We start from the raw sequence: 26195 nt of genomic DNA, 5'->3' as shown, positions 1-26195 counted from the left end.
TCATTTTTCTTCTTGGACAAAGAATTACATATATACAGGCTCTATGAGCAAGAAGCATTTATCACAATGCTTTAAGTTTTCACTTTTCACAGGCAAGAAAGAGGAATTATGCTGGTAAACAGTGTGTAATGAAAGCACTATCATGAAAACTTATTTAATCAAAGCTTGTGTTGTGGACATTAGAGTCAAGGCAATCAAGAAGATTACTTTTTATGTGTAGGGCAGGTAGTTTTGTTCAGAACCTGTAATTTAGGTTGAGTTAACAACTATAATCTACAAGAGGACCAATGCTGCCTGTGGGCAGAATGAGAGATTTTGCACGTATACACCCACGTCTCAGCATCTGAGCTGCCAAAGCTGGGTCTGCAGGTGAGAGAGAGACAGATTGCTCTTGGAAATGAACAGCAGCTTGAGCACGTGACCAGTGAAAACGGCCCCAGCCGATCAAAGAGGCCCAGTCTTTAGCAACACCATCATGGCTGAACTCATTGTCCCACCATAGTGTATTTATTCTTGACTCCGAAATGCTCAATAATGAACAGCTCAGTCTTTAGAAAGTGTGCAGAGGGGCACACCCAGGTTCACTGTGAACTCTGCAGGAGCTAATTAACAGTGACGTTAGTTGGCATCCACAGCTAATCAGAGAAACTGGACAGCTACAGTTTAGGTGGAACACTGACGCTTTGGCTTTGCCTTCATGTGTCATCTGTGCCAGGCGGCCAGACTGGATTTGGCCACAGGGGAGGCCGGGATTCTCTGCGCTCGGGAGAAGCGGTAGCCCTCCCATCATGCAGCTACATTCCTGCCTATCAGCTGATCGGAGGCGCAGAGGCACTGAGAGCTGAGGGTGGGGGCCTGGGGCTCTGCCACCATGCTGGGTCACCTGCTGACAGCCCGGGGGGCTCCTGATTTGGAAGCACTGCCTTTCAGCTTGAGCCGGCTCTGGTGTATCAGCTCTTGACTGACTCTCAAGGCTACCTGCCAAGTGCTGCCTTGCAGCTGGGGACGATAATTTTTCACATTCAGGTTGCCTTACAGGTGCACCATGCATTCTTCTTCAGGAGGCATGATTTGTTCTCCTCTGGACCCTGAAACATTCCTCGGAGGAAGGGAAGTGGGACAAGCATAGAGAGGTACGAAATTAGCCCAAGGACACAGGAGTGCTTGGTGGACTGAATCCAGGTGAGAATCCGGTGTTCTTAACAGTCAGTTCAGTGCTTTCTCAACTCACTCTGCCCCCAAGGCAGTGGAGGGCTGACACAGGGAGATGCACCTTAAGCTGGAAGCAGGTAGAAGTTGGAGCTGCTTGTGTACCCAGGCAGGTAGGTGCTGGAGCACAAGCAGTTGCATTCCACAGCATCTGGTGGGGAGGACTTGAGGGCTGCCCTCAAGTCTGAGGCAAGTGCACAAGTGCCTCCCCACTCCTTTGCTCTGAGGGTGCATGGCTGGGCTTAGGCAGGCTGGGGCCTGATGAAGTCTGGGCTCAGGCAGGCCAGTCCCTAACGCGGTCCAGCCACAGGACCTGTCTTCTGGCATCGAGCAGACTGCATTTAAGCTCTCACCCCAACATACAACAGTCAACATACGATAGCATAGCACACAGCACAGAACAGCGTCTACAAACAAAATCAATACCTCTGTTTAGTTTGTGGATCTGTTTAAACATAGTCTTGTACCAGTCTTTCGATCTTTCAGTGTTCTGGATAAAAACAAAGGCAAAAAAATAACATAAAATGTAAATCTTGGCAAGTGTTAAAACTTCTATGATTACCAGCTTAAAATCAAACAGGAAAGTGGCAACTTCTAAAGTCAAAACTCAGCCACATAACTCTATGTATCTTTGCAATCTCACATTTAAATCTTTTAAAAAATGCAAAGCTTTTGAGAAAGGACCAAGAAATTCAGAACTGAATCTACAAAATAATATTTGATCAAAAAGATGCAGATTTTGAAGCGGACAAGTATCTACTCGGAATGTCTCCATTCTTATACAATTTTTTTTTAAAGGGCCAAACAGTAGTTTTCCTTTTTAGAGAGAATCTTTCTCCATAAAGACTATACTAGACTGAAGTAAAGAGACAAACTGAACTGAACCCATTGCTGTCGAGTCAATTCTGACTCATAGTGACCCTATAGGACAGAGCAGAACTCCCCCATAGAGTTTCCAAGGAGTGCCTGGTGGATTTAACTGCCAATCTTTTGGTTAGCAGCCGTAGCTCTTAGCCACTATGCCACCAGGGTTTCCAAAGAGACAAAGAGTTTGCTCATTAGGCCAGGCCTCTGAGTTATTTTGCAGACGTGCACCTAAGTCGCCTTGCGCAGGGCCAGACTTAGAACGCACACATGGAAACACAACCCGTTACAGCATCCAGAGCCATCGAATATTCATCTTCACCACAAAGCTGTTTCTTTTTTTGTTGTTTAAGATAAAAATAAAATGGAAGGGAACAGATACGCGATTAGATCAGATATTTTCACTCCCACTTTACAGATGAGGAAATGAGATACAGAAAGCCAAATGACTTGCCCAAGGTCACAAAGCTGGTGAAAAGGTAAGTGGGAGGGCGCCTGACACAATGGTTAGGGTATGGATTTGGGATTGGACATAATGTCCTGCCACCTACAGGCTGTATAGTCTTGGCCAAGGAACATAACCCCTCTGAGTCTCTGTTTCCTCATCTATAAAATGGGAATGATACCCGTATCTATCTTGTAGGGGGAGTGATATTGAAATGAGATCATGCACTGAATAAAGAGGGAGCTGCTATAACTATGCGTAATAATTCTCTTTCTATATTATAAGCTAGGGTCAGAGAACAGCCCATCTGAGGCTTAGCCCACTGCTGTTTCCATCAATGTGACGTGCCTCGTTGAAAAGGACACAAACTAGTCCATCTTCCTAAATGGAAACCACAGAGGAACAATACATAGCAGCCAGTGGGCAAATGGGGAGGAGTGGAATTCGTCCCAACCCAGTTTCAAAAGTTGGCCTTCCCTGGAAGTCCTCAGGGCCTGGGGAGAGCTGGGGTGGGGCTACACCTACTCTGGGGTCTGGGCAGGTGGGCAAGTGGAATCCGCTCTGTGGTTCCCTTGGAGTTTCCTGCTCTCTCTAGGTGACAGAGTGTCTCCCATCAAGTGAACTTCTTCCTGAACTCAAAAATAGACCCTGGGCCTCTCACTTTCTCCAGGGTTGTCTAAATGACCCTGGACCAATGATTTCCTCATGCGCTCCACAGAATAATAAAGGAAGACTGGGAAACACAGCACTCCCCACCTGGACACACCCAAAACCTCTCAAAAGTTCTGCTACAGAAAAACTTCTAACTTGGCTCCATAAAGCTTTTTCCCATATTCATTTAGCCACGAAACCCTTTTTTCGTAAGACTTGTTAACACCCAGCCTGCCCTGGGAGGGGCTGCTGCACACTGAGCCCAGGACCAGTGTGAGCGTGGAGGCTCTGCAGCAGCCAGTGGGCTTGGAGCGTGGACGTGGGGTCTTTGGGTTACCCGTGGACTGGTTCGCGTATGCTCAAGGGTGCAGCTGTACTGGCTTGTTTAGGATGACGCCTAAGGAGGACTTCTAGGTCAGTATTCATACCCGGAGTGGGATGCCCACTTCATCCATGGACGCATCGCTTAGGTCTTGAGCACTCTTCACCACCCGCCTACTGCCATCCTTTGCTTTTCTTTCAGTACCCCGGCCTGGTGAGGTGGGTTTTTCCTTAGTTGGTGCCAAGTCCTGCTCTTCCACTCTTCTTTCTGGGACTGAATCTGGAAATGAAGACAACCATTAGCTGAAGTTCTTCTGGGACCTTCGAAACAAAAGACTCGAGCTGGGAAAAACATCTTTGCCAGTTCTACACCCCCTACAGCAGGGGTCAGCAAACTACAGCCTGGGGGCCAGTGTCTGTTTTTGTAAATAAAATTTGCTTGGAAAACAGCCACACCCACTTATTTATGTATTGTTTATGGCTGCTTTTGACTGCAATGGTAGAGTTGAATAGTTGTGACAGAAACTGTAGCCATATGGCCCACAAAGCCTCAAATATTTACTATTTGGCCCTTGGAAAAAAAAAAAAAAAAAGGTTGCTGACTCCTAACCTCAAGGATGCTGAACAAGGCATCCCAGGACCTGAGAACCTGAGGATTTTATTTAACTCATGTGAGTCTACTCACTCGTAGCTTTCTCTTACAGTCTCAACAATTGAATGTGGAGAGACATGGTTCGGGTGCTAAATCTCACCAAGCAGAAAGCGTGATGCAGATGCAGTTTTCAATTTAGCGGAAAGGAGGGTCATTTTTCTTGAAGAACTGAGTTGTTAAGGTTCCATCAAATTTATTCTACAGCTTTCTCCTAGGTGAAGGGTAGTCCCTGAACCAGCAGCACTTGGGAATGCAGGCCTACTGGGTCAGAATCCACATGTTCACAAGATGCCAGGAGGTTCCTACGCACATTACAATGACAGAGCTCTGACCTACAAGACTACAGTGCACAGGGCCACAGGAAGGCACCCTGACTCCAGTGGTCCTCCCACCACCACACATTGGCTTGCCTCCCTTGAAGACTGCACACAAGTTTCTAGCCTGGGAGCCTGGCCTGATCCAAGCAGGGAAGCTAGGAAAAGTGTTGGGGAGGGAGGGAGAGAGGGCTGTGTCCTTTGGACTGTGGTAACTTCAAGATGACAAGAAGATACTTAAGTGGAACTGTCCCAGGGATCTCTAGAAGAAAAAATATGGGAGTGGGGTACAGGGGAGAGGCCCTGGCAGGAGGGCAGGTTTCGAGGCAGCACAAGTGATGGCTGAAGTCGAGGGGATGGAAGGGCTCAGCGGAGGAGGGATGCGATAACAGAGTCAAGGGCTGAAGTCATGCACTGAGGGATGCCCACAGCTATAGGTGGAGAAGGAAAAACAAATGCCCCCAGAAATGCAGGAGTCATCAGAGGGATAGGAGATGAATCAGGAGTGTACAGCAAAGTGTCACTGAAACCAAGAGAACTCTAGGAAGCAGGTGCTTACACACGTAAAAAAACCAACCAATCAACCAGAAATTGAAGTGGAGGTGGAATGGGTACTAGATTTGACAAGGGAAAAGTCACAGGAAAGCTCCCTTTTCTTTACCCCTGTTATGGACTGAATTATGTTCCCCAAAAATATGTGTTGTAAATTCCAATCTCTATGCCCATGGCTATAATTCTATTTGGGAATGGGTTGTCTTTGTTACGTTAATGTGGCAGGATTAGTGTAGGGTGTATTTTGAGTCAATCTCTTTGGAGACATAATAAAGAGATTAAACAAGCCAGCAGAGATGGGGTAAGAGAGAGGTCAAGCCACACGAAGATCCTCCAGAACAGGAGCTCAAAGAGACAAGAACCTTCCTCTAGAGCGGACAGAGAGAAAGGCTTCCCCTAGAGCCAGCACCTTGAATTCAGACTTCTAGCCTCCTAAACCATGAGAAAATACATTTGTTTGTTAAAGCCACCCACTTGTGGTATTTGTTATGGCAGCACTAGATAACTAAGACAATCCCCAAAGCTTTGGGATGAGGGAGCACAGCCATGCTTACGCTTCCTTTGGTGAAGGCGTGGCCCCTCTCCACCCTATGCCACCTCTCTGTCCTGGCTCCTATCTTGTTTTCTTGTCTCTCTATCCAAGGAGACTGTGAGCATCATGAGGCCAAACACCATGCAGGTCTCATTCTCAGATACTGTCACTGAGTATTAAGCCCTGCGGCGGCTCCACAGATACCCATTAAAGGGAGAGAGGTTGCCTGGCGGCCCGTCTGAGTCCCATCACCACAGAGGCGATGGGGAAAGCCTCAATCCAAGGCACGGTGGTGGAGAGTACCAGCCCAGCCAACCCCCTCCTTCGGGAGCTGGGGAACATAATGGTACTTTTTCTTTTTAATATATAGTGAACACCTACTTTATGCCCCACTCTCTCAAATACCACTACTGGATCTGCCCCTCAACTCAAGGGAGGCTGCATTAGGCTTACTTTAGAGCTGAGAACTAGCTTCAGCCTGCCAACATCATGGAGGAGGTCTCACATTTATACGGTACTTTACAGTGTGCAAAGCATCCCCCACTACCATTTCCATCACAGACGATCCTTACAACACCTCTCTGAGGCAGAGGCAAGAATTATTATTTCCATTTCCCCCCCATAAGGACACTCTGGCTCAGAGAAGTGAAGACACTTTACCCAGAACAAACAGCTAGAAGAGGATACAGCCAGGGCCACAATCTGAGTCTCCTAACCAGTTGCTGGATCCTTTTTCCAACTTTTTCAATGATTCTTTCAAACTCCCAAAGGCAGGAGTGAGCACACAGGAGCCACCTTTTCAAAGCCTCCCTGTTCTCAGCAACCTGGGCTGGGGCCAGGGGATGAAGTGGGGTAGAGCATGGCAGCTCAAGGAGGGGACAGCAAAGGGCACCTTGAGCTCAAATACAGCCTGTCCTAGTCCTGCAGCCAAGTCTCGATAAAGCTGAGAGGGTGTGAAAACCCCATGCCCACCCACCCAGGCTCTCCAGGAATCACAGGGACAGCAGTAGATGAAGTAATGTGGAAATCATGTCACAGCTGCTCAGAAAACGGCAGCTTCTATTATCCACCAGATCGGGGGTTCTTAACCCTGGAACTCACAGGGTCTGCAAACCCATGAAAGTCACATGCATGTGTTTGCACGAGCATGGTTTTTTCTAGAGAGTGAATCTACTGCTCTCATTGGCTTCTCCAAAGGAGTCTGTGATCAAAGAAAGGTTACAAACCACCATATGGGTCTGTAAATGGCTTGAGGGTAGCAGAATTCCTTGATGGAGCCCCAGAGCCTGGCTCAGGCCTGACCCAAAGTAGGCACTCAATAAAATCACGGGGGAGCCAATCAATGGAGGTGCCTACTGATAAGAGGACCTCACATCGATTAAGCACTCAGAGAGTGCCAAAGCCCAACGCTAAGCTGTTTATAAGCAAATTCTCATTTGGTGTTCACAACAACCTATGATATAGGCATTACCACTTCCCTCATTTTACAGACTAGAAAGCTGAAGCCCGGAGATGTTAGATGATCTGCCTGACGCTGCACCATGAGTAAATGGTAGAAGCAGGACTCAAAGGAGAATGGCTACAGGAAGCTCTAAGGAAAAGTCTCACCATTCCTACGGTTGGGACTGCTCACGATTTCAGCCTATGTGTTTGTCCCCTCTCCACCCCAACACTATCCCACTCCTGCACATTTTATCAGGGAGTGAGTCCCAATATCTGATTGTATTTGCAGTTAGTCCCCACCACTGTTGGCTCTTGATGAACCACCTACTCCTCGAAGTGTGGTCAGCACAGAGGACAGTATCAGCACTGCCTGGTTAGAAAGGCACATTCTTGCCCATACCTACTAAATCTGAATCTCTGGAGAGTGGCCCAGAATCTAAGTTTTGACAAGTTCTCCAGGGGAGTCTTATGCCTGCTCAAGCTCAAGAAGCAGTGCTCTAGCACTTTCTTCCAGGCACTGCTGGTCTGGAGGTACTATAGCTGGGCCCATCACCTGGGGTCATCTCCTGTTCTTTGGGTTTGCCACCTAAAAAGGGAAGGACTTGCCCACATTTCCCAACCTCCAATTTGTAGGGTCCTATGAGACTTTTTTTTATGAGACAGCTAGAAGGATTAGAAAGGTCACCTCCTTAGAGAGATCTGCTGTACACATGCCATCGAAAAGCATAACCCCTTGTTGGTTTTATTCAGAGCATCCTGTTTGTATCCACCTGGGCACTTATCACAGTTCCGAGGGGCACAGTTACTAGTTGGTATATGTGTTTGGAATGCCCATGCCAGGTTGCAGGCTCCCAGAGAGAGAGAGCCCTCTCCTGTTTCCATCATCTCTGTAGTGCAACAATCAGCCCGGTTCCCTACACACCAGAGGAGTTCCTGAGACATTGCTGATTAAGTATTCGGTGATGGCCAGAGAACGGCTTTAACAGAAACAGGGGTTAACATGTCGACAAATATTTCTCACCTACCTGAAAGGCTACTGAGTCGTTTCTGCTGTTCTGTGACAAAAGAAGAAAACACAGTATAAGTGAGATTTAGACAGCACTTGGTGAGACCAAGAAATTCCAGCATAACTCATTAGGATTCTAAACTGCGTCCTCGTTGTCCTCTGGGCTTAGACACTAAGATGTCGTGTGGCCCAGGTGACTGCAGGGGCATTATCGTGGTTCCCATTATCCAGGCACGGTTTCCTCAGATATGTACCATGAGAGGGGACTGGCACTGTTTTCTTGCTGTGTGTATCTCATCTTATGAACCCTCCCAACTTCCCTGCTTTCAACTGAGCAGGACCTCATACTACCTTAGTCTTGGTACCTTTCCAGAAAAATGTAATTGTAATTATAACCATGGCAGTTTCCACCTCCTGAGAGCTTGCTAAGTTCCAGGCACTATTCTAAGGGCTTTTACACATGTTAATATTTTTAATCTTCACAACAAGCAAGTAGATAAAATTATTCTCCCCACTGTACAGACGAAGAAACCGAGGCATAGGAAAGTTAAGGACTGTATTCAAGTTCATGCTCTTAATCATGATATCGACTGGTTGCTCCAGGGTACAGGAGAAATCTTAAAAGGTCAGTGTTGGCTGAAAGACTTCAGATAAGGGGCACAAATGACCCAAGATGACACTGTAAACCAGAACTGGGTCTAGAACCTGGATCTTCCAACTCCTAGCCCAGTGCTCTTTCTGATTGTAATCACATGGCCCTGCTATTCTATAGCTCTCTCACCATCCTGGGGCACTCACAGGGGAGGGGAGGCTAGCATCTCTTTTGGAGAGTCCTGCCTACGTGCTATGGGGCAATCACAAAAAATGACCTTTACCTACCACAGCTGCTAAATATAAAGCAGCCACATAGATAAAAATAGAACCCTTACCAGCCCACGGGTGCTCTGTCATCATTAAAGAACGTCTCCATTGGCTGAGTCCCCACCCTCCCACCAGAATCCGTGTGGGCAAGAAGTAAACAAAGAGTGGCCACGGGGCACTCACGGCCAGCAAAAGCAGCACCTGTACACCACCTGGCATGTGGATGGGTCAGGTGGCTGGACAACGAGAAGTCCAGCTGGAGCTCGAGGCTCAGCTCTGCCAATTACAGGCCAGATGATACAAACCAATCACCTCACCTCTTGGCCTCAGTTTCCTTGTCTGTTAAATCAAAGTACTTGACTGGATCTATGGTCCCCAAACTCTGGTCTCCAGGCCAGTGGCAGGGCTTCCCCAGCCAGCAGAAGCAAATTTATTCCATTTAAAAGACCATGTTTTTCCCACTTCTGAGGTGTAAAAAGACCTTTCTTTCATAAGACGACGTGTGATGATAGATAGTAGCTACTGTTTTTCAGTAGTGCTATTTGGCAAAGTTAGAAATTAGCAACCCTAGGATGGTGTCTAGACTGCCTTGTAGACTATGTCCACAAAATCCACGTCTGGGAACCACTGAACTCTTGCTCTCCAAGTGTGGCCCATGGACCAGCTGCAGTGGCATGCCCTGCAAGCTTGCTGAAAATGCAGAATCTCAGGCCCTACCCAGGACCTCCTGAATCCAAATCTGCAAGTTAACAATACCCCAGTATTCTATGCACACTGAAAGCCTGAACTAGGGGACCCATGGGGTTCCTACAGTTCTGAGTTTTCTGATTCAAATCTTCCTTCCCATCCTGGTCACAGCTGCTAACAGAAAGGTTAGAGGTTCCAGTCCATCCAGACATGTCTCAGAAGAAAGGCTTTGTGATCTACTTCCAAAAAATCAGCCACTAGAAAACCCTATGGAGCACAGTTCTACTCTGACACACATGGGGTCATCATGAGTTGGAACTGACTGGACAACAGTGGTTATATTATTATTATTTAATCCCAAAATTCTAAGGCCGCTATTTGTATCCTTTTGAAGGATGTGTAACTCACCATGTAATTCCGATTTTTAAACCCAAGGGCAGAACTCCCACGAAAGAGAAAGGCAAGAGCCAAAGGGTATTTGGGTAAACAAGAGGGTGGCATTTGTTCTAAGCAGAAACATAAAGGAACCACAGACATTGCTGTGCCCAAAGATGTTTCCCTAGGTGTCATCAGAGGGAACTTGGAGGAAGCAGCGGACATTAGACTTAGCATTTCCCAAGAACCAAGCTGCCTTGAGAATAAATCTCATTTTTTAAAGAAACTGCCTTCCCTTCTGGGAACTAATTTGCTTCTGTTTGACTGGGTTTTTTAAAAGGATGAGTCATAAGGAAGTTCATAGAGAACCAAAATTTCACTGTGTCCTGTATTATGGACACTTTCTGGGCACAGAAAGCTCCTGCCAGTAAGCGGCAGGGCACTGCTAGAAGGAGAATGGGCTCTTACATAGTTTAGTGTGAGGGTTGGGACCCTTTTGATCTTTTGAAGAACACAGATTCATGGGTGAAAATTAATATGGGGGCCACGCATAGTGAAAAAAATAAAACCACTAAAATAACTATTTAAGATTTGAGTGGGAAGATTTTCAGTGAAAGAAAGAGAAAATGTTTCATTCATCTGCTCTTCAAGTTAGGAGCCAGAAACAGAAAACTCTATTTAATACAGAAAACAATTAAAAATAGACTCCAGTCTCGTTCTTATCCAAGTTAATGCAGGGGGAGGGAGCGGGGGGAAAGCTATGAAGCAGGCGAGCAGGGACTCAAGAAAAGGAAGATTTGGTACCAGGTTTTGAGCTCTGAACAAAATAAATCTCCACTGCTCTCTGAAATTCCAACTAAGATGCCCTTTCTACACTAGGAAGCAGCTTGAAAGCTCTGTACTTCACACTGCAGATGACTTTTTTGAAGGGAAAGTTTATTCCTCTATATAATTCCAAAAAGGAAAACTCAGGATTTAGTATCATTCTCTGGAATTTTAAAGCAGGAGGGTCAACGTATACAGTTATTAGCTAGAGGCACTTTAGTTTCATCTAGTTCCAAAGATGGGAAAGACCAACTAGAAGCAAAGAAACTACAGAAAACATAAACTAAAACTCAAAGCAGAGCTGCGGGGGCCACACAGTCTAGGAACAGAAAGCCCAACAAATCTCCTGTCTCAGAGGGCATCACCAAACGACGTCCCAGGGCAATAACTACTGACAGTAATGAAGGCCGTGAGTCACTAAGAAAAAGTTCAGTAACCTCTGTTTTAGGGGTAGAAAAACATCTTTTATATATTTTTAAAAACTTTCTATCCCCGCCCCCCCAATTTTTTTTTTTTTTTTTAACATTTCGGTCCTTAAAGGGAGTACGTTTTCTAGAAAATTTACGTCAAAGAACTAAAACATTCATGACCCTGCTTAAAAGACATATTATTGTACCTAGATTTTCCAAGTGAAGCCTCTGATTAGAATTCTCATGACAAGGAATTATGAGGCACAGACTTCTTCCTTTCTTTTATTTATTTGGGCGTTACCATCTGAAGAAGACAAATGTGAACACCCAAGGTATACGACATGCATTGACAGCAGCTTACTTATTGACATCTATTGCTGTTGTTGTTAGTTGCCGTCGAGTCAATTCCAACTCATGGCAACCCCACCTGTGCAGAGTAGAACTACACTCCACAGTGTTCTCAATGCTATAACCTTTTAGAAGAAGATCACTAGGCTTTACTTCCAAAGTGCCTCTGGGTGGGTTTGAACTGTCAACCTTTCAGTTAGTGGTCTAATATGCTTAACCATTTGTGCTACCCAGGGACTCCACCTGACATCACCCCATATCGGAGGCCTCTGCCTTCCTGCTGTCATCTGTTGTCTGGGTTGTGGGAGTGAATAAACTGGGGCAGAGGGCCTTAGGGAAGTCCTGGATCTGTGAGGATTTATGCAATTTTCTGTGGAAGGGTAGATTTCTTGCCACAGACGTTACAGAATAGCTAGGCTGATTCCATTGACCAGGGGAAGGGGGTGCACCATGAAGCTCCCTTACCTCGATTGTGTTGCAAGAGCACAATGGTAGGATTGACAATTGTCGTCGAGGGATAAGCAGATGATGGCTTGCTGACTGGTGTGAAGGCTTGGGCGTCCGTCCCAATACGGGCCGAAGAAACTTCATTTAGTAGAGGACTTGAACCCTGGAAAGAAAGCAAGCACTGTAACTAACTTTAACATACAGAACCCAGAGTTAGTATTTTCTCAAAAGAAGAAACTGAAAGCTAGAAGGCCTTCATTATAAAAAGAAACATAAACAATGAGAAATATCGTATCATTAATTCCAGTTAGCAGTTTAATCTGGAAGACTCATTCTCCTTCCTGGTATTAGTGAGGGGAGAGAGAGGGAAGGTGAATGTTACTGAAAATCTCAGCAATATCATTCTTTATTTTTGCCTGGTAATTAATAACCGTGGGTCAATCCAGTTACTGAAAAAGCAAATCAAATCAAAGTAGAATAACATGCAAAACTCATGCAATTTTGAATGCGATCCAAGAATGAGAGCTGGCTTCAACAGGAAAGTTTAGTACACTTGTGTAGAGAAACATGAGACAAGGTGAAGACAAGACATCGATGTAACAACGGAAGAGTTCGATAGCAGTGCTCTCAGAAAGCTACTCTTAGCATCAGCCTCACTGAACAATTCCACTAAAGCTTGCTTCTGGAATTTAGATATTATTCTGTCCTGATGTTATATTTTTTCACTCCAATATTGGAGTGACAAAGATCCCTGTGAAAGATGCCCTTGTGAAAATCCAGACTTTAAGAACCTGAGGTCACTGTTAGAAATACCAATAAAATTATTAACACTAATGTTATAATCTGCATGATGGGATAATGTTAATTTTTTTAAACAAATGAAAATAGGACCCAAAACGTAACAAGGATATTTAAGACACTGTTCTCCATCATATCTAAGTTTTGCAAAATTTATACTTTAGAATTTGCAGACCCTAAAACCGGGACATCATTTTCAAAGGATTTTAAGAACAATATATATATATATATATATTTAATACTTTTTATTGTGCTTTAAGTGAAAGTTTGCAAATCAAGTCAGTCTGTCACATATAAGCTTATAAGAACAAGATTTTGATAGTTACTGTTGAGGCAATTATTATGGTCCATTAGAGATCTGTAAGTGGAGTCCCTGGGTGGTGCAGAGAGTTAATGTGCTTGGCTGCTAACCAAAAAGTTGGTGGTCAGAGCCTTCCCACAGGAAACCTGGAATCTACTTTCGAAAAATTAGCCATTGAAAACCCTGTGGAACACAGCTCTACTCTAACACATGAGTTGCCATGAGTCAGAATCCACTTGATGACACCTGGTTTGGTTTTGGTTTACTCTTGAAGCACCCCCAGGGCAAGAGCATGACTCTCCTTTCTCCTGCTCCCCCCAGTACCTAGCCTAATGCCCTGCAGATAGCAAGTACTCAGTAAATGCCACCTTAATGATAAGAACCATCTACCAACAAAAGTGTTTCTTAGCAACTTTTGCCCCAAGAGAACACATGCCCAACCAAAGAGTTGGCGTGTAAGTTTCAGCACCCGGGACAGCTCCTGACACACAGTAGGAGCTTTGTACTTGCAGGTTGGGTCAACCCATCCCCTTGGAAAATTCATTACATAGGCACAGCTGTTAGGAGAAGTAGCTCAGTTTACTGAATAAAACCTTTTCCCAAGGCTTGAGAGACTCAGTGTGATCTCACACAAAAGTACCTCATCTCAATTTCTTCATTTGTAAAGTGGAAAATAATTACTCTCTTCCTAATTTACTTCCTAAGTGAGATAACAAAGATAAATGACATATCAGTGAAAACTCTGCCAGAATGCACACCAAAAAAACACAAAATATCAGGCATACAGCTCTGCCAAGTATAAATGCCTAACGTGATGTACGGATGAATTGTGAGAGCATTAGGCATTTAAACATGTTCCTCTATGGTGTGTGTCTTATTGGAACATCATAAAAATGGCTATCGACTAAAAGAAATCAGATCAATTAACAGGAATTCCATTCCTTCCTCTTACTCACAATAGCTGCAGGAGCAGATAACAACTCAAGGCTCAGACACCACCCACAGGGGCTCTTGCTCTTCCTGACAATTCTTATTCAGCAGAGGAGCCCCAGGAGATTCCTTTTTCACCTCTTTCTTTGTTACTCAAGGAGCCCTGGTGGCAAGTGGTTAAAGCACTGGGTTGCTAACCAAAAAGGTCAGTGGTTCGAACCCACCAGCCACTCCGCGGGAGAAAGATGTGGCAATCTGCTTCAGTAAAGATTTGGAAACCCTACGGGCAGCTCTACTCTGTCCTATAGGGTCGCTGAGTCAGAATCAACTCAACAGCAGTGGGTTTGGTTGGCTTCTCTGTTACTCGGGGCCAAACCTGAAGTTATTAGGCCAACTGAAGTCTTCCTGGGATGTCTATACCAGGTTGATTCGAGAAACTGGTGGCACCATTATATGATACACCTGAAACTGGATATGAAAGCCTAAATCTAAGCAAATGATAAACTACAGGGTACACAACAAAACCACCCACAATGGTAGACTAGCACATTAAAACTAAGACTCGCTTTACATGCTACTCCACGGAAACCCATTCTGTGCCCAAGACAAGAATACCTGCACTCTCCAGAACAAGAATGGACTTCCAAAATCACCTCTAAGTTGAGCTGGGGCGGGGAACATCTTGGTAGAGATCAGAGCAGCAGAGAACAACTGAGCGCTTTTCTCCCACAGGGCTGAGCACACAGCTTGATGGAAATCCAGCCCACAGGCCATGTCTGGCCTGGTCCTGATTTAACACACTGTGGTGCATCTAGAAACTTAAGAAGCCTCAGCCTGGGGCACAGCAGCTCACAGCTCTGGTTTGCATAATGCCTCACCGTAATTTCTCTAACAAGCCAAAAGGAAGCTTCCTTCTTGCTTTCTGCATGACCAGCTTCAAGCTTAATGAGCTATTTGGGTCAGCTTTATAGGCAAGTCTCTTTACTCAGAGGGAGATCAGTGAATGCTTAGTTACATCACACAATTACATGACCTGCTAGACCACTATTTCTTAAACTGTGGTCTGCAGACCCCCAGCATCTCTCAGGGTGCTTGCTACCAAGTCAGAGTTCTAAGTTTCCCTGCCAGACCCACTCCATCAGAAACTCTGGGAGTATAACCCAGGAGTCAACAATTAACAAGATTCCCTCAGGTGACTCCCAAGTACACTAATTTGAGAACCTACCTGACCCAAAAGACCCTTTGAGAACACGGGCTGTGATGTGTTCACAGTTGTACCCATCACACAGCAGAGCCTATACCTGGTAGGAACTCAGTGATTATTAATTAGCCACTTACGAGTGGCTCTGCCCTCCCTCCCACCACTTACTGTGACAAGTCCTCCTTAACGTATCCACTTAACTCTACAACAATGGCAGCTAACACTTACTGGGCACTTTCTCTGTGCCAAGCACCGTACTAGGGACTCTTATGTACTTGATCCCACTGAACCTCACAGCCCTGTGAACTGACCCATGGACCCCCATTTTATGACTACTACTGAAGTTTTTTCAGGTTCTCTCAATTTCAGGGCTTCTGAGGACAGAACAGACCCAAGTACTTGGACTCAGCTTTTTCTCTAAAGCAGTTTGGGCTTTCTTGCCTGTGATAGGGGCTCTTCACCCCACGATGAGACCTGAGGTGTCAAAGCGCTTTACCTGCCCATGACCGCTGGTCTAGTTTTGCTACAAGGCCCCTGACAACCACTACTCAGGGCCCCAAGAATTTTCTGTCTTTTGGGGAACAATCCTAACATTTGTACGAGGTGTTCATATCCATTCGCTAAATTAAACTCAACACTCTCATTTTGTTTTTACTTTTTACCTAGTCTCTGTCATTTCTATATATAAAAGACAGCTTGTTTACTCATTAAATCAACAAAAGAGTGAATCTTTTCTTCCCCAACAATCTCCCTGCTTCCTGGTGGAGAAACTCTTGTTATTCAGCACCAGACCTGCCGTTGACTTTTCCACATCATTCTTCAGCCTTCCTGTGCTTTCAACATTACACCTGCCTTGCCTATAAAGATCTAACTTCATAGCTCAAGGAAAGGCAACAGATGTTGTTTTCTCTGAGGGAAAACAAAGTTCTTTCAGGAAGATGTGCATTTGGAACAGGACACAGGAGAGGTACTTGAGAGATCCATAAACAGCCGCGAGAGATCCATGGCATACACACGGGAAGCATGCACTCGAGTGAAAGCAAACACAGTTCTAGTCGTCACACAAGTAACAGCAGCAGCCAACGCTCAGCTCCTCAGGACTTAGTATTCCAGTGAGAAAAGGGTATTTTACTGCTGGAAGTAGACATTCAGGAAAGCCATGAGGAGGAATTCCAGTAAGCTTACGGTACTTGAAACAGCTCCCGTGAGGTCTGGCTCCAAGACTCTGTGGAGGTCCTCTGGGACTGGGGGGACCAGCGGAGGTGGTGGTGAGAAGGATGGTGAAGTCTGGCTAACGGGGGGAAAGGAGCCAGAAGCACTGGCTGGTTGGCTGTGGTGGGGCCGCCTCTGCAGATGAGGGGGAATGAAATCATCTAGTGTCGGCAAGGTCAGAGGTGAGCCGGCAGGGGCGGTCGCCGGGAATGTGGGAGCGTGGCCAAGCGTCCCCAGAGATGCTGGAGGTCTGGCAGTGCCTTCTTGCCCTCTGTCAGTACTAACCAGGTACAGAGGGACAACTATTATCTCAGGCTGGGCTGAGCCGGAGGAAGTGGCATCCTGTAGGAAATAAGGGGGTCGTTACGTAAAGGGGTATGGTAGAGAAGGGATTCCACATTTAAACCGTTGAGGGTGGACATGCAATGATGTACTCCGAGAAATATTTAATCGGTGCCCTTTCCTCAGAGTGCACGAGACAGCCGGTGCTAGCCAGTTGGCCTCCCGATACTCTTATGACACAGAGGAAACCCCATCCAAGTTTACTTTCCATCCATCTATTTTTGAATCCCTTTAACACTTTAAGAGAGAGAAAGCAAGAGAACAGAACAGGCAAAGCAGGCTGTGTTTAACCCCACAAAACCACTTGTAGAGCCTGGAAGCTTAGAGGCAAATACAATTTCTTTGGCATCTGGCTATAAAACATAAACACACCATACCTCACCGTATTATTAGTCTACAACTCTATACTCCAGCATACTTACGCATTTACGGAAAAAAAGAAAGGGAGACAGAGAGGACTATGCCGAGATGTTTAGAGAGAAGAACTGGGGATTCAAGCTGCAGCAGTATTAAGAAGGAGAAGGACTGTAGGGCAGCCCAGAAAACAAAAGAGCTGCTCCCATCAGTTTAGAAAGAGACAGTGTAGAAGACACACACACATTCCTAGTTCTTGCCTTGGCTGGATAACACGGCTGCAAAAGGTAAGGCTCTTTTCTCTTCTGGTTTTCGAGATCAGAGGTAACCTGGGGGCCTAGCACAGGTGGTCTCACTGCTTCTGGGAATGAAGCCCCCAGGGGAGAACTCTCGCCACGGTTACCGGCATCTTTGTGGATGTCAGAGAATAGCTTGGGAGGGTCAGGAGGAGGAGCAAAGGGTGGTTTTCCCGTGCCGGCTGTGCGGGAGACAATGCTGCGAGCCGGTGCTCTAGTGCCTGCAGCTTCCAAGGGAGTGCCTTTGGCTGAGTCACGTGCAACAGGAGAGGCGCTATCCGTTGCCGCGGGGCAAATGTTATCGGATAAACAAGGTACATATAAGCTGCTGACCTTTTTATTCCCAACTGCTTTATGATGTGGATTAGAGCTCACATTCTCACTATAAACTGTCCTGGTGGCTGCATGGTGCTGCTGGGGCTGGGATAAAGCACTGGGGAACGTGGAACCAGGAAGCCGGGGATCAGGACGCACCACACGTTTGGGAGCTGATCTGGCGGCCAGGGGGCGAGAGACGGGCTGGGGCCGTGAGGGGGCCTGCTGGCTGGGGGTGCTAGGTGGGATGTAAGGCCTTGGTGAGCTCAGGTATAGGGAGTCCTTGGAGGTACAGCGGAGGGTGGGGGGCTGCCGTGCAAAGCGGTCCTCTTGAGGGAGAAGAGGGTGTCGGGAAGAGAGAACCTTTAGTATTATTTTCAAGACAAGATACCAAAGCAGGCGGGGGAAAGAGGAGGGGAAATGGAAAGAAGGACGACCATTAGAAACAGCAGCTTAACATCATATGAAGAAAAAGCAATATTTCACACGTTTTTAAGCAAATTCTCAGTTTAGATCCTCATGGTCCCTATATTTCTCTCCTGGGTTAAAGCCAAGTGGCCAAGCATGTAATCATACTCACCTGTGAAGGGGAAGGCCTGACTCTCCTTTATATCAAAGGAGACTGAGCACAGCCTATGAGATGCCATTTACTGAGTCCATTTTGACACCAATCCTTGGTTGACCTGTACTTTTTTTTATATCTCCTGACTGAAGAGAGGTGCCAAAGGAACTAAAATGTCACCGGGAGAAGCCCCAAAGGCCCCAATTTTCTCTCTCATCTCCTTTCCTCAAAGACTTTTTTTTTTTAAGCCTTTGGCTTTAAATTTTAAGTTCACGCGTTCTGTACTTTTTGTGCAATTTCTGTCAACCCGAAACTGCTCTAAAAAATAAAGTTTATTAAATTAAAAAAAAATTTAAGTTCACTGAAATTCTTCTGAGTGCCTTTCATTCTTTTCTCCTGGGAAAAGGAGAAGTGGAAGAATCATCCTTATTTGTGTTCCCAGGAGACAGATGTCTTAATGGAATCACTCAGATACAGCAATGAGCTCTATAACCAAACCCAAAACCAAACCCACTGCCGTGGAGTCGATTCCAACTCATAGCGACCCTATATGACAGAGTAGAACTGCCCCGTAGAGTTTCCAAGGAGCGCTTGGCGGATTCAAACTGCCAATCTCTTGCTTAAGAGCCGTAGCACTTAATCACTATGCCAATGAGCTCCGCATAACAAATTAAAGCTCACCAAGAGGAGAACGCTAAGGATTTACAATCCACATGTGCTCTCTTTTCAGAGGAAACAATTTGATGGAACTAATTATTACAAGGAAGACAAGCATGAGATTAAAAGCATCTAGTCTCCCATTTTTGATGCACACAAAAAAGGGACCAGTCAATGAAGCACCTGATGGCGTGGTTTATCAAATTCCAGTCCCATCCCCACTCCTACCTAGCCCAATACCAAACCCAAACAATCCTAGGTGTTGGGCTATCAGCCCAGGACTCACTGCATAAGTCCAAAGCTCTGGCTACAGGTTCACAGCTAGAAAGTCGTATTTCACATCTCATTCCCCTCCCTTAGCACAGGTCCTAGCTCCATCTTGGGTCTCAGTGGGGCAGAGGGTCAAGAAATGGGGTGAATCTCATTCCAATGAGAACTATTGCCAGTCTATGGCTCAACTGGCAATCAGACCATGGGATGAGGAAAGTTCATTTTCCTAGATTTTCTTCACTGGTCCTTGACTTTCTTTAAAGATATTCCAGTTCTGGAAGAAAACCAGAACCATACTCCAAAATGCACAGGTGAGGTATACCCGAGCTTGGCCTGTTTTTTTTTTTTTTTTTTTTTTGTGGCATACAGGTGGCAAGGGGAAGGGATGTTAGAAAGGGTAAATGGACAAGAAGTGAAAAAGTTTTACAAGTCTGGATTAGAATATCAATCCAGAGACAGTAAATAATCTTTTAGCAAAATCAGTTTTCAAGCTGCAAACAACCTCAATGCAGAAGAGCTATTTGGGTAATTCTAGGTTAACCTGATGCGCCTGCCTGTTCTACCAGGTGGCCATGATGGTTTCTGGAGAACGTGGCCGTATGTAGGAACCAAAAAACACAAAATGAGCAGCACCTCTTAATTAGCAAGCAAGGGTAAAACCTTTCAGATGAACTCACTTGGTTTCATTCAACTTGGGCTGGAGGCTGGAGCATGTTTACAGACTAAATGATGCTCTCTAGAAACAAAACACTTTGATTATCACACACCACAGGGACTGCTGGTAAGTTGATAATGGCTGTTAAGGACGTTAAGTAAAAGACTATTTTGATTTGGGCTTGGATTTACTTTTACTTAGAGCTCAAGTATCCCATACAGGATTCCTTCTTGTCCAAAAATAGAAATCAATTTCAGCGAGTATTTAACTTAATTTGCCTGTGGCCATATATGGTGGACGGGTTGTATTACATCAGGCCACAAGCCTTCCCAGGGCTCTGACCCTCAGAGAGGACACTTCCCCCAGGGTGCTGACAATGCACTTAGAGCCAAAGGTCTTCCTGTCCTGGGGCTTCTTTTAGCCCTAAAGGAGGTGGGGTGGGGGAGGTTTTGCGCAGTGACTTTACATAGAAGGAACTATTTTTTGGTTTATTTTAAACATTGTAGGAATCACACAGAGAGTTCCCATCCCTGCCCAGCTGGCTACTAATGGAATTCCATTTATCTTTTTCAGAAAGTGGACCAGTGAAAAAATGGTGCTGCTTGAAGAATCTTTGATATGTTCATAGTTTCAACAGTTCCAGAAACCACCAATCTCTACCTCTGCTGGAGACCCTCATGGTGGCGATGACATAGACAGGGAAGCCCAAGTTCCCTGTTATTGGGTACGGAGAACAAGGCAGCAGGTCCAGGCCAGCAAACGGAAAAGCCTATAGGAGCACCAGGAAATAGGATTGCTATCCGTCTTTATGCAGAGATGCTAGGCCCCACAGGGTCTGAGAGCTTTCTTCACCTGAAACCAACCTAGGATGGTCACTAGTTCAGCCCTCTTTGACTCTGGCTGAGGTGGTACACGCTCACAGCTCTGGCTATGGCTAGACAGATAAGAAGTCATTTTTGAATTAAGAACAAATTTTAAAAAAATTCAAGGGGTAATGCATGACTTAAAGGTTCTTGAAATTTGGATGGCTAATTTTACATTGTATATGCAAAAGAATACCTCTGTGTTGGCAATTTACCAGGTTCCCTTTAAGGGAGAATTCTTGCATAGTGACAGGTAATGAGAAAACAGTGTTTGAAGGAGATATTACAGGATGATTGTTCTTAATAGACCATAACTCCATGAGGGCAATGTTTAACACAGTGATCTGAATACAACCAATGCTCGATACATCTGAGTTCAATAAATGTATTTTAAAAGGCTTTAAGAATTTTCATTTACTTCACATGCTTTGAAAATGACTTGAGAAGAGCTGTTGAAGAGCTAAAGGAGTTACTGAGCTGCGCTTTGGGCTAAGTCACTGATAGTGGAGGAAAAGGTGTGCTTCCACAGGTGCTTTGGATTACCGTAATCAGCACTATTTTCCAATCTGGACAGAGCCAAGTGTATCAGTTTTTGAGATGGCTGAATAAGGATGGCCACAGACAACACATTTGTACCTGGGGAAAGCTTTTAGAAATGGAAAAACCATGAGTTATTTGTCCAGACAACTGACCTCGCCAAGTCCCCATGTCTGATGAGGACTTCAGGAGGCCAGGCACGTTCTCGGCTCTGGTTCTAACCAGCAGCCCTGTGTGCACGGGGCAGTACCTATGGGAGACAGGCCGTGGCAGTGGCAGAAAGGCTGAATGGTGCCGCTCAGCATGCGGGGCCAATGATTTAGCAACCAGCTCTGGGCCTGGGAAGATAGGGGTCTGCAGAGAGGGAGACAGCATTTCTGATTCAGTTTCATTCAGGTACCAGTAAAATTTTGTGTTCTCAGGAGTAGGAGCCAGAGGATCACAGGAGAACAGGGGCGGGCACTGAAGGACATGCAGAATTTCTGCTCCTTGTGAGTCAGAGAGCACAGTCACAGAAGGAAGGCACAGGGAAGTGGACACAAGGAACGCACTTCTGCAGCCGTTTTTGAGCAGCACAGCTCCCTTTAAGAAGGACTGCTCCATTCCATGAATATGGCTCCTCTATGTAAAATCATTTGCACAGATCGCCTAAATTTAAGACAGGGTCTATCCCTTTCATCTAAATGGCAAAGTAGCAACAGAGAGGGGAAGGGAAGAAAGATCAGGAAAACAGCTGAGAGAAAAGACTTAACGAAAAATTATCCTTACTCTATATCGTACAATGAAGCCCTGGTGGTACAATGGTTAAGTGCTCAGCTGCTAAAGAGAATGTTGGCAATTTGAATCCACCAGCCACTCCTTGGAAACCCTATGGGATAGTTCTACTCTGTCATATAGGGTCGCTATGAATCAGAATCGACTCAACAGCAATGGGTTTGGTTTCTGTCGTACAATTTTGGGGGATTTTCTTTTGTAGGGCGGAACTGCAGCTGTTTCAGCTCAACTGTACTGCCATTTCAAGTCAACCAGCCTGCTCCTCAGCCACTGAATTTGGGGTCTAGGCAAAGCTGACTGATCTTAATCTGTAAGGATACAGTTGCTGAACTCTTATACCTCAATTCCAGCTAATGAATGGAATAAACACAAGAATGCACTCTTTTCTTGAATATTACATACTAAAAAGTTAAAAAACAATAACAAACAGGCTCAGACCTTTTCCCCATGTATTCAAGGTTAAATGGATTCCCTCTTTCAGAGTATTTTTACCCCAGTATCAAACCTAGAAACATCAGGCCTATTTCAAATACCCTGGTACATACATCCTATGTCTCTGCTCCCCTGGGCCCCAACTTTTCCAAACTCTAGTCCTTGTGGGGTTTTCTAGAAGCTTGTCTCAGAACTTATTCCATTACATAGTTGGTGGAGCAGGATGTCACAAGTCTAAGCTAAAAAAAGGACTCAAAATTAGGTGCCCAGTCCCCACCCTGCCCTTGGGCAGATGCCTACCTGGGGCTTGTCGGAAGGAAGGTTCGGATGCACACTTCTGTAGCCCTTGGCAGCAAGTGAAGAGGGTTGGGCGTTTCCATTGGCATCAGCATTGGAAGAAAGCCTCCACTCATCTATGAAAAAAACAAAAACCTCTCACTCCCAGGAACATTCCCTGGTTCCCCTCTAACTCGGGAGTCCCTGGTGGAAAGCAAGAATAGAAAAAATGCAAGAGACACCATACCTTCTGAGGAATTTTCTGGCTCCAGACCTACCTACGTTTGGTGCAGAAAGTGATGAAAATGAGAAGAGGAAAAACAGAAATAGTTACATTTGCAGGAAAGAAGCATAGGCTGCCCAGAAGGATGGAAACCCAGTGCCTTGTTGTCTGACTCAAAACGCCCTCAGTCACGATGGCCTAATTACCATAGGAACCCACTCTAAACCATGATGCACTCACAGGCGCTGACCTTTGAAAACACAAGGCTCACATTCACAGTAATGAAGAAACAATTGTTCCTTGACATTCTTATTTTACAGACAAAAAGGCAGCAGAACGCTCTGCTGTCCAGCACTCACTTGCTCACTCTCATTTCCCTTCAAGCCTGACGTTGGTTCAGAATGACCTCTCCTCACAGCAGGCGGGGTGAGCTCACAGACCAGAGAGAGGGAGACCTGGATAAGCACTTTGTCCACGGTGTTGGTGCTGGGCTAGGGGTAGAACATGATTTAAGCCCAGAGGCATCTGCTGTGATAACGGATTTTTTTTTTCTCCTGCCTGCTTTTCTTCTTTCCACTATATGAGCGATGAAAACACTTCAAAATCTAATCAGCCATCCTGAGTTTTCAACACACTCTAAGGCACCTTTGTCTCCCTTCAGCCGGCTGCCACCTTGCTCTCCCAGCCATTGCCCAGTGCACTGCAGGGTCCCTAAACCTCTCCTAATATGACTCACCTGGCACCACAGGCTGTAGTGCACTGTGGTTATGAGCTGGCCTGGGGAGGCAGCCAGACCTGGATTCAAATCCTGCCTCCACCCTCTACAGGCTCTGTGACCCTGGGCGAGTTATAAGCTTCAGTTTCCCAATCTGCAGAATGGGAATAATGGTATGTCGGCTGCATGAGGGTTGTTATAAGGATTAAATGAGACAATGTATGTGAAACGCTGAGCACAGTGCCCAGCAGAGTTCAATAATGATTACTGATTATCATCATTCTCTGCATCACCTCTTATCTCTACCCTTCATCTAGCCCAGGGGTCTGCAAACTTGCTATAAAGACCCAGAAAGCAAATATTTCAGGCTTTGTGGGCCACACAGTCTTGGTTGCAATTATTCAACTCTGCCACTGTACCACAAAGCAGTCATACACATGAAGAAGCACGGCTCCGTTCCAATAAAACTTTACTTATAAACACTGAAATTTGAATTCCCTATCATTTTCATGTGGCATAAAATTTTTTAACTTTTTTTCAACCATTTAAAAATGTAAAAACCATTCTTAGCTCACAGATCATACAAAAGCATGCATGGGTCAGACTGGCTCACAGGCCATAGTTTGCTGACCCTTGATCTAATGTCACAATGTGACACCTTTGTCTTATAGGAAAACCTTCACTCTCTAGTCTGCACAGGGAGAGTTTCTCTGAACAGCTTCATTAGCCAGACTGGCTGAGGAGTCACTCCTTTAAGCATCAAAAACAATTTTCTCTCAAATTGCAACAATGCTGAATGAAAGAGTTTCTAAAGTGTATTGTGTGCTCTTCTCAGCCTTTTCTCACAAGGATGCTGAGCTCACTGTGTCCTTCCTGAGGACACAGCGAGTACACTATGAACAGCTATTACTGTACTGATGACTCCATGGGCTGCTTTGCCATGTGAGGTCACCAGCCGCTGCACTACATGGCCCCGGACTGCTGGGACTTCCCTCCTCTGCATCAATCACTTTTTACTGTCCCATCTTCCTTTTAAGTTTCTTCTAGTCAGCCTTGATCTGTCAAGTCATTCTACCACATTTATTATATTTGTGTATAAACTATACAGCAACAGGCTCTGAGTGAGGGGCTACTCAGTAATGTATATCAACTGTACATGGATTTCAGGGTATATTATTTTGCCTATCTTTTGATGCTCAACTGAGCTCTGTTGAAGTGACATTATCAAACAGGTGAGTCAGGGAAAATTGAGATATGACTATCCCTCCAAATCTCTAGGTATCATAAAGGGACTATCACTCTGGCATCAGACTCCCTAGGCTTTGAATCCTGACTCTGTCTTACTAACTACACACCTCATAACAGATGATTGTCTCACTGTGAACTGGAGGTAATACTACCTCTTTTGAGTCATGGGAACTAAATGAAAGTATCTAGCACAAAGTATGTGCTTAGTAAAATTGGAATCCAAAGCATTAGGAAGAACACTTCCAACAGACATAGAAATAAATTAAAGATTGTTGACCTCTGACATTTCATAAATAGCTTCAAGAGCATTATATCCTCGGGAATGGACCCATTTTTTCCTTCCCATTCTCGAGTCTTTAAAACTGTACCTCTCCCCTGTCACCAAAAAAGGTGGTTCCTAGGACCTCTTCAAGTGTTTCTCTCCTCGTTAAGGAGGGTGGTATTTCTGATGTGCCATCATCCTCCATCTGTTTCTGAGTCTTCTGAACGTCCAAGGTTGGTAGCAGTCCAGGGCCATTTGTGCCTGAGTGCAGTAGGATGAAATTTCATAAACATAATCATCAATTATTAACTCTTGATTGAGGAGACTGTGAAAATGCTTCTTTCAATAAATATTACCTTAGAGCTTTCAGGGGCATGGCAGGAAGCCTTGGAAATTTGGATCTGAAATAGGTTTTACGGCCCTGAAGAGACCAAGTCTTTCAGCAAGAAGTATAACTGATTTTGCCTTATCTTTTCCTCCATCTGTTCTTTATATACAGTCTTTTCTTCTGGCTTATGGCTGAAGTCCCCTGATTTTTTCTTTTGACTCATTCTGTGCTAATTTTATTCTAGCCTGTTCTAAAGTTTTTTGTTGTTCAGTTATTCTTGGGATCATGGGATAATTCTCATCATGTTAATCTTGGTGTGTTCCAGTAGAGTATCCAAGGTTACATGAGAGGTGTTAAAAGTGGATCTAAGCATGTTCCAAATCTTATTTGCATTTATTTTTTATGCATACCTCATTTAAAAAAATAAAAGACTTTAATTTAGCTGGACTAGACAAGGTATCTTAATTGCTTTAATGTCAGTTTTCTTGTGATATATTTTTGCTACTGCCGTTTCTGGAGAACAAATCCGAGAGTCGAGTTGATCATAGGTCCAAGAATCTTTACGTCCAAAGCTAACTTTGTAGCTTAAAATCGGGCAATATGGACTGGACTCAACTGGCACAGAATTAACGAAATTTAAGAGCTGAACTGGGCTTTATTATCTGAGTTGGAACACAAGTTGGCATATCAAGCCAGGTCTTC

At 45.1% G+C, this 26195-nt stretch overlaps 2 protein-coding genes across 9 annotated transcripts in view; both read right to left on the bottom strand.

Moving 5' to 3' along the window:
• SORBS1 (sorbin and SH3 domain containing 1) overlaps positions 1 to 26195 on the bottom strand; it is a 248696-nt gene that overhangs the window by 79234 nt on the left and 143267 nt on the right. For 5 of the 8 annotated variants that reach the window (XM_064269549.1, XM_064269550.1, XM_023546906.2 and 2 more), the window contains 6 exons: positions 22742 to 22854; positions 16358 to 16726; positions 11961 to 12105; positions 8009 to 8038; positions 3598 to 3770; positions 1636 to 1699 (listed from right to left, as the gene is read on the bottom strand). In XM_064269549.1, the coding sequence (XP_064125619.1) occupies positions 1636 to 1699; positions 3598 to 3770; positions 8009 to 8038; positions 11961 to 12105; positions 16358 to 16726; positions 22742 to 22854 (894 nt within the window). The remainder of the gene's footprint in view (positions 1 to 1635; positions 1700 to 3597; positions 3771 to 8008; positions 8039 to 11960; positions 12106 to 16357; positions 16727 to 22741; positions 22855 to 26195) is intronic. The other 3 variants (XM_064269554.1, XM_064269553.1, XM_023546908.2) reach the window with 1 other exon arrangement.
• On the bottom strand, positions 17212 to 21540 carry LOC135227954 (uncharacterized). The gene is made up of 3 exons (XM_064269886.1): positions 21486 to 21540; positions 20496 to 20549; positions 17212 to 18143 (listed from the first exon to the last, which is right to left on the bottom strand). Exons 1-3 carry the CDS (start codon positions 21538 to 21540, stop codon positions 17236 to 17238), a joined length of 1017 nt encoding a protein of 338 aa, XP_064125956.1. The 3' UTR covers positions 17212 to 17235.

Source organism: Loxodonta africana, chromosome 16 (assembly GCF_030014295.1).
Source record: "Loxodonta africana isolate mLoxAfr1 chromosome 16, mLoxAfr1.hap2, whole genome shotgun sequence".
In the NCBI taxonomy this organism is placed as follows: domain Eukaryota; kingdom Metazoa; phylum Chordata; class Mammalia; order Proboscidea; family Elephantidae; genus Loxodonta; species Loxodonta africana.
This window is presented reverse-complemented; position numbering and strand designations above follow the sequence as displayed.